The 14228-nt window shown below is 35.7% G+C and overlaps 1 protein-coding gene across 7 annotated transcripts in view; it reads left to right on the forward strand.

Annotated features, from left to right (window-relative positions):
* Window positions 1-4922: 4922 nt before the first annotated feature.
* Window positions 4923-14228, forward strand: part of LOC137250359 (uncharacterized) — a 429537-nt gene continuing 420231 nt past the window's right edge. The window contains exons 1-2 of one of the 7 annotated variants that reach the window (XM_067782997.1): window positions 4923-5385; window positions 11489-11795. In XM_067782997.1, coding sequence (XP_067639098.1) covers window positions 11595-11795 — 201 coding nt within the window. In that variant the 5' untranslated portion in view covers window positions 4923-5385; window positions 11489-11594. Of the gene's footprint in view, window positions 5386-5408; window positions 5427-11439; window positions 11796-14228 lie in introns of those variants that run through there. The other 6 variants (XM_067783001.1, XM_067783003.1, XM_067782996.1 and 3 more) reach the window with 6 other exon arrangements.

Here is a 14228-nt window from a genome sequence, read left to right on the forward strand (position 1 = left end):
ACTATTTCAATGAAAAAAATTAATTAGCTACGATTCTCTCTCACCAAGTCTTGATTAATTTCACGTTCCTTTTTGTTCACTAAGATATATGGCAGTGTTTATTGGCGCTGTTAGATCTTCACATACATATGTAAATCTGTTTTGGTCGTGCTTTTGTTTAACTTTATTGTTTCCTACATTTCATTTAATAGTGATTTATAATTTTGAAGTATTTTGGTTTCGATTTCCAAAAACACATGCAACACTTTTGTTGTAGTAACATTTTAAATGTAAATTTTGTATTAAACGTTTGATTTTTCATTTCTTTTATTTGCATTCTAAACTTATAGAAAATTAATTCACATTAACGAGACATGCATATTTACATTCATACAGGGTGTACTTAGTATATTGAAAAAATTCTTACACAATGTTTACTGCGGCAGGAAATTTTGAAATTTGTTTATGACTAATACTGTAAATATAATAAAAAAACGAAACTTATAAAAAAATTCGTAACATACGGTAAGAGAAAACAAGTAAGGAAGGGACAGTCTTCGGTTGTGCCAAAGACTTCTTACCTTTCAATAATCTTATCCCATTCGTTATATTCGAAATATTAGTTTTATAAGATATGCAATATGTATATAGATAACAGAAAACGAAATTTTAGATATATATCAAATAAATAATAGATCGGTAATCCTAACACAAAATTTCATGTTCTTTGGTGTCTGCATAAGATAGCTTGAAAGACTTATTTCAACAATTTATGACATATATGTACGTAAATATCTGACAAAATTTGAAGCTTCTAGCTGTTAAATTGGGGCAGAAATTACGACAAAACTTCTTGTCCCAACAACTGGTTTGTATGCGATATGTGCTATATAAACAACCGATCTCTATGACTTTTTCAGACAAAAATTTGTGCGCTTCCCAAGGCAGCCGGTTCTATGTACCAGGGGATGACATTTCCGTGAAACCCTATTTAATTTGCTGCGTCCCTCCCCAATTGTCGTCCTCCCAGCAGCTCCTTGCATCGCGATTGCGCCATATTCTCCTGCTCCGGTAAGGAATGGAACCCAATCCGGGGCCTGCACCTGATCCCGGTCCAGAGAAATGGTTTTGCTCCGTTTGCCGGGAAGGAATATTTTTAAGACACTCTTGTCAGTATGTCACGTGTAAAGGGATGGTTACACCGGACGGGATGTTCTGGGATAGGCCCCAAAACCGGTCGTCCTCGTAACTTTTACAAATCTGTTGTATCACCTTGTTGTTCATACCCAAGGGCATCCCGTAGTCTGCCTTAAGCGCCTTCCCACTACTCTCTATTAGCTCCACTGCTCAGCAAGCCACAACAAGTACCCGCTGCTGCTCGCGCACCACGGCGCCTCCAGCTCATACGGCCGCTCCTACTCATAACTGCAATCTCCGTAGCAGAGTACCTAGGTAGCAATGCCGAGTATTAGCCACTGCCCCGTCTTCTTCTCCCTCTCTTTCCGGCACTAGCACACGAGTAGGTCAAGGAAACATACTCTTAGTCCCTACCTCCTTGTGCACCGTTTGCCAGCACAGAATATATACATTGCGACATCTGCCCCTTGGACGGTGCCACTTTCCTATATGTTATGGTCTCAGTGACGGCAATGGTATGGGTCCATTCGCTTGCAGTAAGTTTCTAGCCAAGGTGCTAAACTTTATAATCAAATGCTTTTGTTTTCTTAGCCTACTCTTGCATGTAAATATTGCGAGAAATAATCAATCATTTTTGATTTATCGAAAATATTTTAGTTTGATACAAAAATCAAAAAACCTTACTCCATAAATTGAAATTTTCATCAAATTAATGAAAATTTTTTTTACGAAATGTTTTTCTCATTTAAGGAAAGTGTTTTTTCTGAGTTTATTCCTATGAGCCTGAAGCTTCTCGCATTCACGTTCTTCTGCCTCACGTTTCGTTCTCCGGTGGAAGCGCCTCTTCCAACTTCGCGATACGACAACTCTCGAATACATAAACCGCGCGTTGCTGCACACATACGTTAGAAATCATTACAATGGAGCTGCATCGACAACTGTAAAAATGTCTAGAGTTCGGTAAAATATATACATATATAAATAAATATATTTTTAAACTTACCCAATTCGCATTAGACAGGGATGTTGTCTACAGCGACACTTACTGGTCGACGCTGGCATTAGTAGATTTTCAACTATTTATTATCAACTAGCAATACACAATGGCCCGTAATCATAGTCGCTGACTAAAATACTCTTTAGTTAAAATCTTGCCTAAATTAAAAATTGGATTTGAAATTTTGGTCTGTCATAGACATATTAAACACAGTTTCAGCTAAAATAAGCATGGACAGGATAACCGCATGAAAGAAAGGCATTGATTGGCGCTATGAAGAATTTTTTTAGAAGTTTTAAAAGTTCACCCTGTTCCTTACAACCGTGATTACTTGACTCCACGTATAAAATATGGTAATTTTTTACGTGACAAAAACTCTTACAATACCACAAAAATTGTCAAAGGAGTATCTGAAAATGTGTTTTGATCATAATCTGGTGGGGGATAATTATCATTCAATTGTATTTAAAAGTTGTTAGCAAACGTTTTGTAAAATTTCGCTGTCTTTTAATTGAACATGAAAATACTTATTTAAAGAAAATGTATTTAATATCGTTCTTAAAAAATTATTTAAATCTCGCACCATAACCGATTAAGTAGTTAAAGCGGATTTGGGCTCCTTAAAGCAAAGGAAGCAACAAGGCTATCCACTCATACACTAATAGCTCATGTTGAATAGTTTATATAGTTTGTAAGAATGTTGTAAAGAAAAGTTGTTTTCATTAAGACAGATGTGACGGCCAAAATGATGCAAATCTTAAATGTTAGGTGGTCCTAACCGTTAAAGCCGTTCAATTTAATAGACCCGAACCCGAATAGGGATATCTCTAACCTCGATACTAATAAGTATGCAGGACATTCAATGATAATCAAGTTAAATCAAATTTAGGTTTGTCTTCGCAAAATCAGCATAAATAAAGCGTGTTTAGTATAGTATAGTATAGCCATTGTACATGGACCTGCAAAGTGTAAGTCTCTTTTATTATAAAATAATTGAACTCAAGTCGGTCATGACATAGAAGGGGTGAAAAAGGAGGGAAGTAGTATAACAGCGCCCGTACCAAGCAGATCTTAAAATTTTTTGTTGTTAGTTCCTGTTGTATTCCGTGTTTTATTTCACGCTTTCTTTTAAGAGGAATTGGCAAATTTAAAGGGAAATGTAAGACACAAAAGGAAATCCAAGTAGAATTCAAGAATTCTGTAATAATAATTCAATCATCAGAAGTCGAAAATAAGAAATTGTTCTTTTAGTAGTACTGGTGAAAATTGTATCTGTTAATTCCTTTCAGTGTACAACAATATCACCAAAATTCAGGCATGCTTAACCAACGAACCGATATCATTTCGTTACGATAATCAACGTTAATAAACGAAACAAAGTCATTTCGCTTCGTTTATTAACGTTAATTATCGTAACGAAATGATATCGGTTCGTTGGTTAAGCACGCCTGCCAAAATTACACCAACCACATGAAAATTTTAAACTTTTTTTTTTGTAAAAATCTCTTGACAGAGTAAAAGCATTACTTTGTCGCCTTCGGATTATTGCTTCCGAAATTAAAACGCGTCATCTGAAATTTTTGGACATATATTAAAAATCGACGCCTGTGGTAAATAATTCCTTCCATTGAATTTAATGCCAAAATCAATATAGGACTACTGCTACTTTTTCCTCAAAAGATACTAAAATATCAAAACTCACAAATAGCTATGAATGCGGAATAATCTTAATTAAATATCTCGCATATGTGGAGCCAAGTAACCATCGCACAAATTGTGTAATTTTTGCCAGAAATATAATACTACGAATTCAAGCGATAACAATTTAGTTCCTGACGTATATTTGCTTGTCGGGGAAGCCTTTTTTCACTTCCCTTTAAGTTCATCGCGTTTAAATAGCAAATTGTTTAATTTCTCGCAATTTTTGACAGCAGACCGACAACTTAAAATCTATTTTAAAAAATTAAAATCGCGCTCATGTCATTTTAAATTTAAAATACTTTCTTAGAGATAAAATAGTGTTTAAGTAGACTATAACAGACTTAAAATGATATTTAATTTATAACCATGTTTAAACCAATAAAACTCTATTTTATTTCGACTATGATTACGGGCCAATATACATTTTAATATACACTAAGCATTAATAAATTGCTAGCATCAAACGGTCCTGATCACAATTTAAATATATTATGCACCAAACAAAAACATTGAACATTGTAGAGTGAACGCAACAGTTGTGATAACTTCTTTCAACAAATTTTTGCCAAACACGAGCCAACCGTTCCCTTCAAGCACTATTATTCCTGTTCGAAGTTGTTGCAGGGGCTTTCGAGCATGTATTACGGTTTGCTAGTTTCTCCAAAATTCTCCTGCAACATGTTGCTTGTTAGTGCTGGCCTTGCGCTTGCGTATTTAACTGCATGCAACATGTTGCAATTGGAGCCATATTAAAGTGGTTGAAAGTGGAGAATTTTATGTCTGCAATCTTTTCCTGTTGAACAGTGGCTGCAAGCGTCCGCTACATATTTTCTAGCAGCGCTTAACTAGATCAACTTTTAGCTAGCCTCGATGAAGGTTAGCAGCGCTGCGGCATAATGGGTGGTGTGCAGACAAATGTTCTGCTGCTGCCTTCAACGCTAGCTTTGGCAGCGTGACGCTGACAGTATGAATGACTTTTCACGCTGCTCTCCTACTCTCAACAAAATAATCCAATTAGTATGGCTGGGTTCTTGCAGTATAATGTTTGCAGGTGGTAGCGGAATCATTCGGGTTCGTCTGTCCGGGATGATTCTGGCTTGGCTTGACTTGGCTGGCTGCTTTGTGCAGGAAAGGTCTCTGCTGTTTTATTATTGTTGCCATTTGGGATAGCATGTGACTTGACGCGAAGAACAAACCGATGATACACGACGAAAGCAGCGCTGTCGGCGTCCAGACTTCGTTGTTGTCGTGTAGATTTTGTAGAAAATTGCTGCAAAACACAGTTTAGTGTAGACTACCCAAGGTTTCGGTTGTAACGAAAAAAGTTATAGTGCGTGTGAGCGAGTCGCAGATCCGTCGGTGTTTTTTGGTCATTTGATGCTAGATTGAAACATATTGTGCTTTTAATACTTATTTTTCCTCAATACTCTGTGGAAAAACGTGAAAATAGGTGTGCGTATGTGTGTTTTGGAAAAAATCATGTTTTGTAGCGGTCGATTGAACTGCGATTAAAGCGTGAAACCGTTCATGTACGGTTGGACGGTGCTGCTGCTGTTGTTTTTGCTTTGGAGGTCAGCGAGCGCCAAACTTGTTTTCTACGCTATGACAGAGGGTAGGGACAGCGATACCGCTGAGCATCCACATTCGATGGCATGAAAAAATATAAACAAAACTAGAAGTAAATACACATGTGCAAACATAAATAACAATTATTTTTTTGTTTTGTTGATTTTTCGACTGGGAGCAAAACTGTTGTACTTATAAATACTTTTTTCTCATTAAACAAATGATAACAGAAACAACATGCTTAACTCATCCTTAAATCTGATTTATTAATTTTTTTTTATCTCAGAGAATGTAAATTTTCACATTGAAAGAAAAAGCAGAATTTTCTAAGATCCAGATTAAGGTCCACAGTTAGGTTAGATCAGGTTGAACTGGCCCTTCCGTGCGGACCTCACATAGGCTAAATAAGTCCATAGTGTTACCAGAAGTTTGTTTAACTACCAAACTGAAAAACCCTAACAAAACCCAGGACCTATATTATAAAATAGCTTTCTAGGATCTTGGCAAATACTAGAAGATTCCTAAGATCTATGCCATTTGCTGCTTCAAGATCTGATAGCTGTACTACACATAACAGCTGGAATCTAAGCCTGGTAAGCCAAGGGCACGAGCACAAAACGTTCTCGATGATTTCCTCATCCAACCCGCGCTTCCTACATCTGCCATCTCTAACTAGGCTTATTTAAATGCATGTGACGATATTTTCAACAATTCCCTAAACCATTTTTTTTTACGGTTCTAGCCAAGGTCTTATTCGAACAGTCGGTTGTATAAGTGAAAATTACACACATATATACATACATACGTATCCAACATTGGCGATTTCTTTCAAATATTTACTTGACACGTTGTAGACAACGTGTGGCTACGTTTAGCTGCTAAAACAATGGAGTAATAGCGAAAGTTCTAATTTGAACATAAAAAAGGTTTGGTTAGAATGGGTCCTCGGGTATCAGGGACTTGAAGGTAATAAACAGACAGTTTACCTAGCCAAGCAGAGTGCTATAGCCGCATTATATGGTCTGGAGTCCTTCTGGACACACTAGGGAAACCAAGAGTAGCTGGAAAACAAGAGAGTTCAGAAAACACTGGATTGAATGTTCAGGGCAAAGAAAAGCCAAATTGTTCGTACTGCCGGAGAGGGTTACGAATTCTCATTGGGTACTAAATGGAATAATGTAGTCTACGTTATCCCCATAGGAAGTTAAATCTATCGGACACACAAATCTGTCGCTTTTTTAAGCTGGATGATAGACTGCAGATCCCTCTGCGAATGTGTCGCTCTGGCAAGGTAGAGATTCTTTCATTAGGTAACTTGACTCTTAATCCTCACGTTATATGGAATAAAAAGCCCAAAGAGGCACTGATATTTCATCGATTTTTTATCCATTTTTTGTTTTTCATTTTCAAGGCTCCACATCATTTTTTATTTATTTGTTTTTCGTGTCAATTGGCAAATGCAAAATTGATAAACACAGCTTTTAAAAAAAATTTCTTTTATGGAGATTTGAAAGAATTTTGGTCCAAAAATCGACTTTTTTTCGCAGGCTCGAAAATTACTTTTTTTGGATATGCGTAGTGGAACTTTTTTTCCTGAGCCCAAATCCTATCGAAAAATCGATGGAGCGATATCGGTTAGCTTTCGTCCATACAAATCGACCCAACCCTATATACAGTAATAGCCTGAAAGGTCAAGCATAATATATCTAAATAAAGGTCGCATCGAGGCCTAGTTATAATGATAATGGATGGTATATGCTATATTGCCGCCCAACTATCGCGTAGTACATATGATTAATCATTTATCTATACCAGTGGTGCACTCGAGAGCTTCGAAAAACTATTAGGCGGTCACCTACATGTCGTGTGAGTACAGCCAGAGAGCTTCAGCAAAGCAAGCAGTCAATAAGTTTTAGCTTGTAGGCCCATCAAGCAGTAAATATATCATGTTTTCAGTCTTTGCACAAACATACCCCATGTGAACACATACTGCTACAAAGAAAACTTCTAGTATTTTCCAAGAAGACGAAGTTATTTTATAACAGAAGTCCTGGTACCTAAATCGAGCTGTTTCGTTTGGTCGTCAAACAAATTCGGGGCCCGTATTGTGTTTTACGATTAGTGACTGAAAACCATTTTCACTGAAACGATTACTATGATGCTGTCAAACTTTTTCAAACAGTTATAAGAAATTATGAATCTAATCAGTATTCCTTAGTACTAGTTCACATGTGACATTAATCAAATGCACCATTTCATAGCTATTGTGATTTAAAAAATGAGTTTCGATCACGGATCTTAAAACCCTAGTGACAACACTACGAACACATTCAGTTTATGTGAGGTCTTTATTGACCGGCCCGTTCAACCTAACCTATCCATCGAAATAAATGTCTATAACATTTATCTCTTATACTTATATCACCACTCAAACACTGTTGAGTTCTTATCTCAATTTCATTCCTCGAAAAGCAAATACATTTTCCAATTACTATAATGATAATTGATAACTAATCAGTTAATTTGACATGTTAATCTGCTACAAATTACAAGAAGATAAGCCATACTTCGTGTTAAGAATATTTCTTCATTTGAGCACAATTGCAAAGAGTGGTGAAAAAAGGTTTTTTATATAATTTTTTTTTTGTTTACTCGCGTTTAAAGTTGCTTTAGGCTACGTTAAAAAGGATGCAATCGTGGTAAGAATTGACGGTTAATTAATTTGGCTGAGTTTGTCGGTTGACAGCTGTGAACGAACTCCTTTTGCATGATATTGTTGGAGGAAAACACGTTGTTACAGGTGGGTAACTTGAAAAGGTGGGTCACAACTCTTAATTGTTGAAGATTGAATGGTACGTTAGGAAGAAGTATCTTGTATCTTATCGCTTTATGAAAGGGCCTACTACTAAAACAAGATGCATCGAGGTATTGACGTGAGAAGGTGCATAGCGTTCTGTAATTTTTTTACAGGTCTATGAGTTGCAAAGTTTGGTCATAGCGCTTAATTGTGGCTGAAGATTAAACGAGTCGCAATGAAAATATATCCCGCTTTGGCGAGGGCCAATGACTAGATCATGATAGATCGATTTGCTGACGTGAGGGAGTGCATAGCGTTGAGCAAAGTTGTTTAGTGGAATAATATCGAAGCAAGAAGTAGTGTGTTGTCAACAATGTATCATAAATTGTTTCACCGGCTATACAGAAAACTTTGGTCACATTCCTTTATCGTGGTAAACACACAAACATATCAGACATTACTAACTTAATCAGATAATGAAATAACAACAAGCAATGAGAGGGAAATACTGAGACATGTTCGGAACTACATAGTGTTAGAGTTGCCTAGTAACCGGGTGCCATTTAACTACATTGAAATGGAACGGAGGGGTAGAAATAGGCCCCCGATCTCAGTCAGGTGGTTAACTTGAACACCCAACCTCAATGCATTGGTACCAACTTTGTTGGACCGAACAGTCAGCTGTGTGTTTTAGAACACCGTGGGGCTAGGCCATATTTGGCAGGTACCCAAGTAAAACTACAAAACACTATACTGTTTTGTATATACCAGCGATGTCTACTATATGGCAAATTCAGGATTGATCTGTCCCAACACTGGAAATTATTTGTCAGTTCAACGGGTATTTATGTTCTTATATACATTAAACTCTATCCAAAACGACTGCAAGGTTTCAAATCGATCGGTAACTACAAATGTTGCAGTCATATTAGTCTGCAAGGGTGATTATAGACTCAGGCAACAATGGGTCAAGTAAACATTTCTTAGGACCGTTTGCACTATCTGCAGTTAGTTCCTTTTATAAGAGTTATCGAAATTTTCGTTTTCTTCATGTCAACTGAAGCTTCGCGTCTAGGTTGCAAGGAAAGAGTATAAACAAAAGTCAGTTGTTTGGCTAGTTTTCGTGTATTCACAATCGAGTTTTCCTATTTTTTCTCCAAAATATTCGCAATTATCGATTTAAATGGTGATTGGTCAAGCTGTTCTGGTGTAAACGAGAATGTCAAATGCAGCTATCTGCTAAATTTCTATCATCCAGGTAAAATCTAACTTAACTAGAGATGGTCAAAACGGCTCTTATTCATTTTGATACAATTTAAAATTTTTTCAAATTTTGTTTTCACTAAAATATTAATAACATAGTCATTGAACTCACAATTAATTTCCAGGGTCGGTATCTTATAAATTCGTGCACACAGATTCACAAAAGCTGGCAAAACTCGAAAAAATTGGAAAAAAATTTGGTTGTTAGGAAAATTTCTACAGTTGTGTTATTTTTTAAACGGTTTTATTTAGGTTGACATAACAGGCTGCACGGCCGGCCAGCCAGCGCGAATTTTGTAATTAAAATTTAAGTAACTTCCAGATAAGCTACAAGCTTGAAACTTGGACTATAGTTCAGAACCCTATGACAATGCAATAATAAGAAAAAACCGCCGCTAGGTGGCGCAAGGATCGAGATATTCACAAAAATCGTATTTGTGGTCCGATTTGGCTCATATTTGGAACACATAATACATACAAGAATAGAAAGCGACCTATGAAAAAACAGATCGCCGCTAGGTGGCGCAATGATCGAGATATTCGGCTGCACGGCCGGCCAGCCAGCGCGAATTTTGTAATTAAAATTTAAGTAACTTCCAGATAAGCTACAAGCTTGAAACTTGGACTATAGTTCAGAACCCGATGACAATGCAATAATAAGAAAAAAATCGCCGCTAGGTGGCGCAAGGATCGAGATATTCACAAAAATCTTATTTGTGGTCCGATTTGGCTCATATTTGGAACACATAATACATACAAGAATAGAAAGCGACCTATGAAAAAACAGATCGCCGCTAGGTGGCGCAATGATCGAGATATTCACAAAAATCGTATTTGTTGTCCGATTTCGCTCATATTTGGAACATATAATACATACAAGAATAGAAAGCGATCTATGAAAAAAATCGCCGCTAGGTGGCGCATGGATCGAGATATTCACAAAAATCGTATTTGTGGTCCGTCTTGACTCATATTTGGAACACATAATACATACATGAATAGAAAGCGACATGTGAAGAAAAATCGCCGCTGGGTGGCGCAAGGATCGAGATATTCACAAAAATCGTATTTGTTGTCCGATTTCGCTCATATTTGGAACATATAATACATACAAGAATAGAAAGCGACCTATGAAAAAAATCGCCGCTAGGTGGCGCATGGATCGAGATATTCACAAAAATCGTATTTGTGGTCCGATTTGGCTCATGTTTGGAAATCATATGTGACATACAGAAATAGAAACCGCTTTAGTAAAAAAAATTCACACTAGGTGTCGCAAAAATTGAGATATTCAAAAAACTCGTACTTGTCTGTCCGATTTGGTTCTTTGAACAAATATTATATACAGTCCGGTAGAAGTGACATCAAAATACTTTGCAGCACATAATTTCAAATTTTGTTAGTGAAATTTCTGTAAACAATTCATTTCCCGTTACAAGTGACGTCAGAATACTTTGGAGCACATAAATTCAAATTTTGCTATTGAAATTTCAGTATAATAAAATAAATTAAAAAAATGTTTAAGTTAAACGGTTTTATTGAAAACAATACTTACATTAAGTAGTAATAATACTAAAAGATAGAAAATAGTTAGGTAAGTCCTAGGTACTAGTCATCACACTTCTCATCAATCTAGGGCGTTGATCAGAACATTAAATAAAAGCGTTGGACGAGTCAAATTTCTATTGATAGTCATATATAAGACCAACTGAACTTTAATCAGGTTATGCTACGCCTCACATTTTTAGAAATTTCACCGCTTAACTTAATCATTTTTTTAAAATTATTTTATTTATCATACGCTCTGATGTCAATATCTTCTCAGCCCCTGAAAGAAGCATATATTTGCGTATTACCGATACATTTTTTTTCGTCAAAATTGGTCTGTCATAGCGGAGACGATAGTGCGCTCTTTGAGAAAAAAAAATACAAATACATTTTTGGAAATTGCGATATTTTAATCTAATTCATTAAAATTTCAAAATTAAATTTTTCGCAGATCAAAAAATTAGAAAAAAAGTAAAAACTTTGTTTTTTCTAATGCATAGATTACGTAATTTATTATAATGCTAAAAAGTTAAAAAAAAAAAAATCAATACAAAAAAAAAAACAAACATTTATAGCTCTAAACACCAAAAGAAAAATAATTCAGACATGCGTCAAATAGCTGCCACAGGTGCAGCAAGCATCAGCACATTTTTACCGCTTCTCTTTTTGGGTTGCTTGACAAGTTTGTCTGCGAAACCCATGCAACGTCAAGTAGTGCTGAAAGGACCACTATCTTTTATTGATTTAGATGACGAATTGAATATGGAATATGTGATATCAGACTGTTATAAACACTGTTGGGCGAAGGTGAGTAAAATTTTTTTTATTTTAAATATCAAACATAACATATATATACTAGCTGGCCCCGTTTGTGCAATGCCTTGCCACGAGCCTAGTACATGCTTGCACGTGTGTAGAAACTACTTACGATCAAATACCAAGTATTGATAAGTGAGCATCTCATATATCTCTTATACCATACGTTTGATAGATGAGACCGTTTTGAGCGTCTGTGCTCTGGTGGCGTTATTGACTTCTTGAATATTTATGGCATAACAGCTTCATTGTTGCACAAAATTAAAGGATATTGTAAAGAGTCATAAAATATTGTGACGAATATTAGCAACACTAAGGGTACTATCATCTCTAAGCCGATACTAAGCAGTAACTTGTATGCACATCAACAAATCAATCATTATATTTACCCATATGTCCATACAAGCAGCGGCGAGTAACGCACAAACACATGCATATATCTGATATACTCCCGAAAGCATGCAATCATTTGTGCAAGTATCACTCACATATATACGCGCATGGGCTATGCGAGAAGCTACAAAATCGTGCATCTGTAGTTATAGCTGAGAAATTTATAGCTTATAAACCAGAAGTAAATTCTAGAAATAGAAACGCCTAGAAGTATGCGAAGGAGAAATCACAGAGTATAAAAGGACATAAAGCTGAGAATTAGTAATGAGTTTGATTTAAGCACGCTATCTGTCGAGAAGTAGTAGTATTGTGAAGTACTTGAATAAATGCGATTTTGCATTATTTTATAGTGGATTTATTTATTCAAGAGTTTAGTGATTCGAGCGTTAGTAGAAGGTTGCAAATAAGAGGAATTGCACTAAATTCGTTACAATATAAGGCACGATAACCTCTGAGGCAGAGCTTCTCTTCCAATTTGCGTCTGGCTGCTTTTTAATGTTTCCTACAAATTGACGGGACGGACCTACATTTTTTACACCGACTCCGAACGGCATCTGAAAGGCAGAAAAGTTTTCACTGAGAAGATTTTCATAGCAGAAATACACTCGGAGTGTTTGCAAAATCACTGGCGTGGGGCGATCCCGCTTAGAAAAACACATAAATAGTCATAACACCGATGAATTTCAGATGTTTTACGTAAACTGTAATCACGATTATGAATCACAATGTCTTGTACTGTCAAAAATACATTTCGCTCGAGATTTACGAACACAACAGGATGAGCAGGGCGAAAAAAACAAATAGAAAAACAAAAATTTTAGTTAGCACGTGAAAAACAAACCAAAACACGCATATTTTAAAATGTGTTTTGTTGTGGTCCCAATTTGGCCTATATTTTCCATTTTGTTAATCAGCTTCTAACTACTTGATACACCTGTTCGTTCAATGTATGCTGATATCAATTAGACAAGCCAATTCGTTAGCCGAATAAACGAAGGGCAGTTGATTTACGACTCACACAATTATCTTTTTTGCCGCTACGGCATTTAATTTGCGTTCGTTCAATGCAATTCTGTACATAGCATAAACAATTTTTTAAAACTTATTCTTAAATATTTCTTTTATAGAGCTTAATGTAAATTGATTTTTAAGAAAGTTGCAGTAGTGTAGTAGTGTAGTTGCGGTTCACTCTGTGAAATACTTTGATTTATAATAATATTAAAGCTTACATGAACAAAGCGTTCTAATCCGTCAGCAGAGTTTGACACCCATATTGCACAAACATATTTTATTCTAACGTTCTTTAATCATTTGGCTGATATTTCCGAAGTAACAAGAACTCATCATACACATCACTATTTTTAAACTACTCGGCTTGCTTTAAAATCACATCTTCCTATTCAAGTTAATTAATATAATTTGAAAAAATTTGGAATCTCAAGAAGGAGAAAATACTCATAACATAGAAGGCAGTTGGTTCTAGAAGACTTTTTTATATTCATGAAACATAATATATGGACATAAACTAGTTGCAAATTTTGTTGCTCTATAATATTTTTGAAATAATAGCTAGGTATAAACATGAGATTTATATTATCATACATATTTTTGAATATCAAAAACGTATAACTGTCAAAATACTTGTAAGTCTTATTTGAGCTGCACCGATTTGAAATTGCAACACCCACATTTTGTTTGCGCGGTAGACGCCCAACATTTGACTAAAACCATCAAAATTTATCGGTATGTACCGTGCTTTGCGCTGCTGAATATTTTGGTTTAAATCTTAAACTTTTTGGTCTACACATATGACCAAACTTTTTTTTGGTTTTATATGTAAACCTTGCAAAGTTTAAACCGAAATGTGCACTTATGAGTGGTTTTGAATTGAAACATTTTGGTTTAAATTTTATTCCAAACTTCTGGACTAAGCTTTCAATTCAAATATATTAAATATTCTGTTCATCATCTCATAGTTTTTAACATAGACCAAAAAAGCCTAAAATTGCGGAACGGTTAAAATTTTTTTTG

This window comes from Eurosta solidaginis, chromosome 4 (genome assembly GCF_040869045.1).
Source record: "Eurosta solidaginis isolate ZX-2024a chromosome 4, ASM4086904v1, whole genome shotgun sequence".
In the NCBI taxonomy this organism is placed as follows: domain Eukaryota; kingdom Metazoa; phylum Arthropoda; class Insecta; order Diptera; family Tephritidae; genus Eurosta; species Eurosta solidaginis.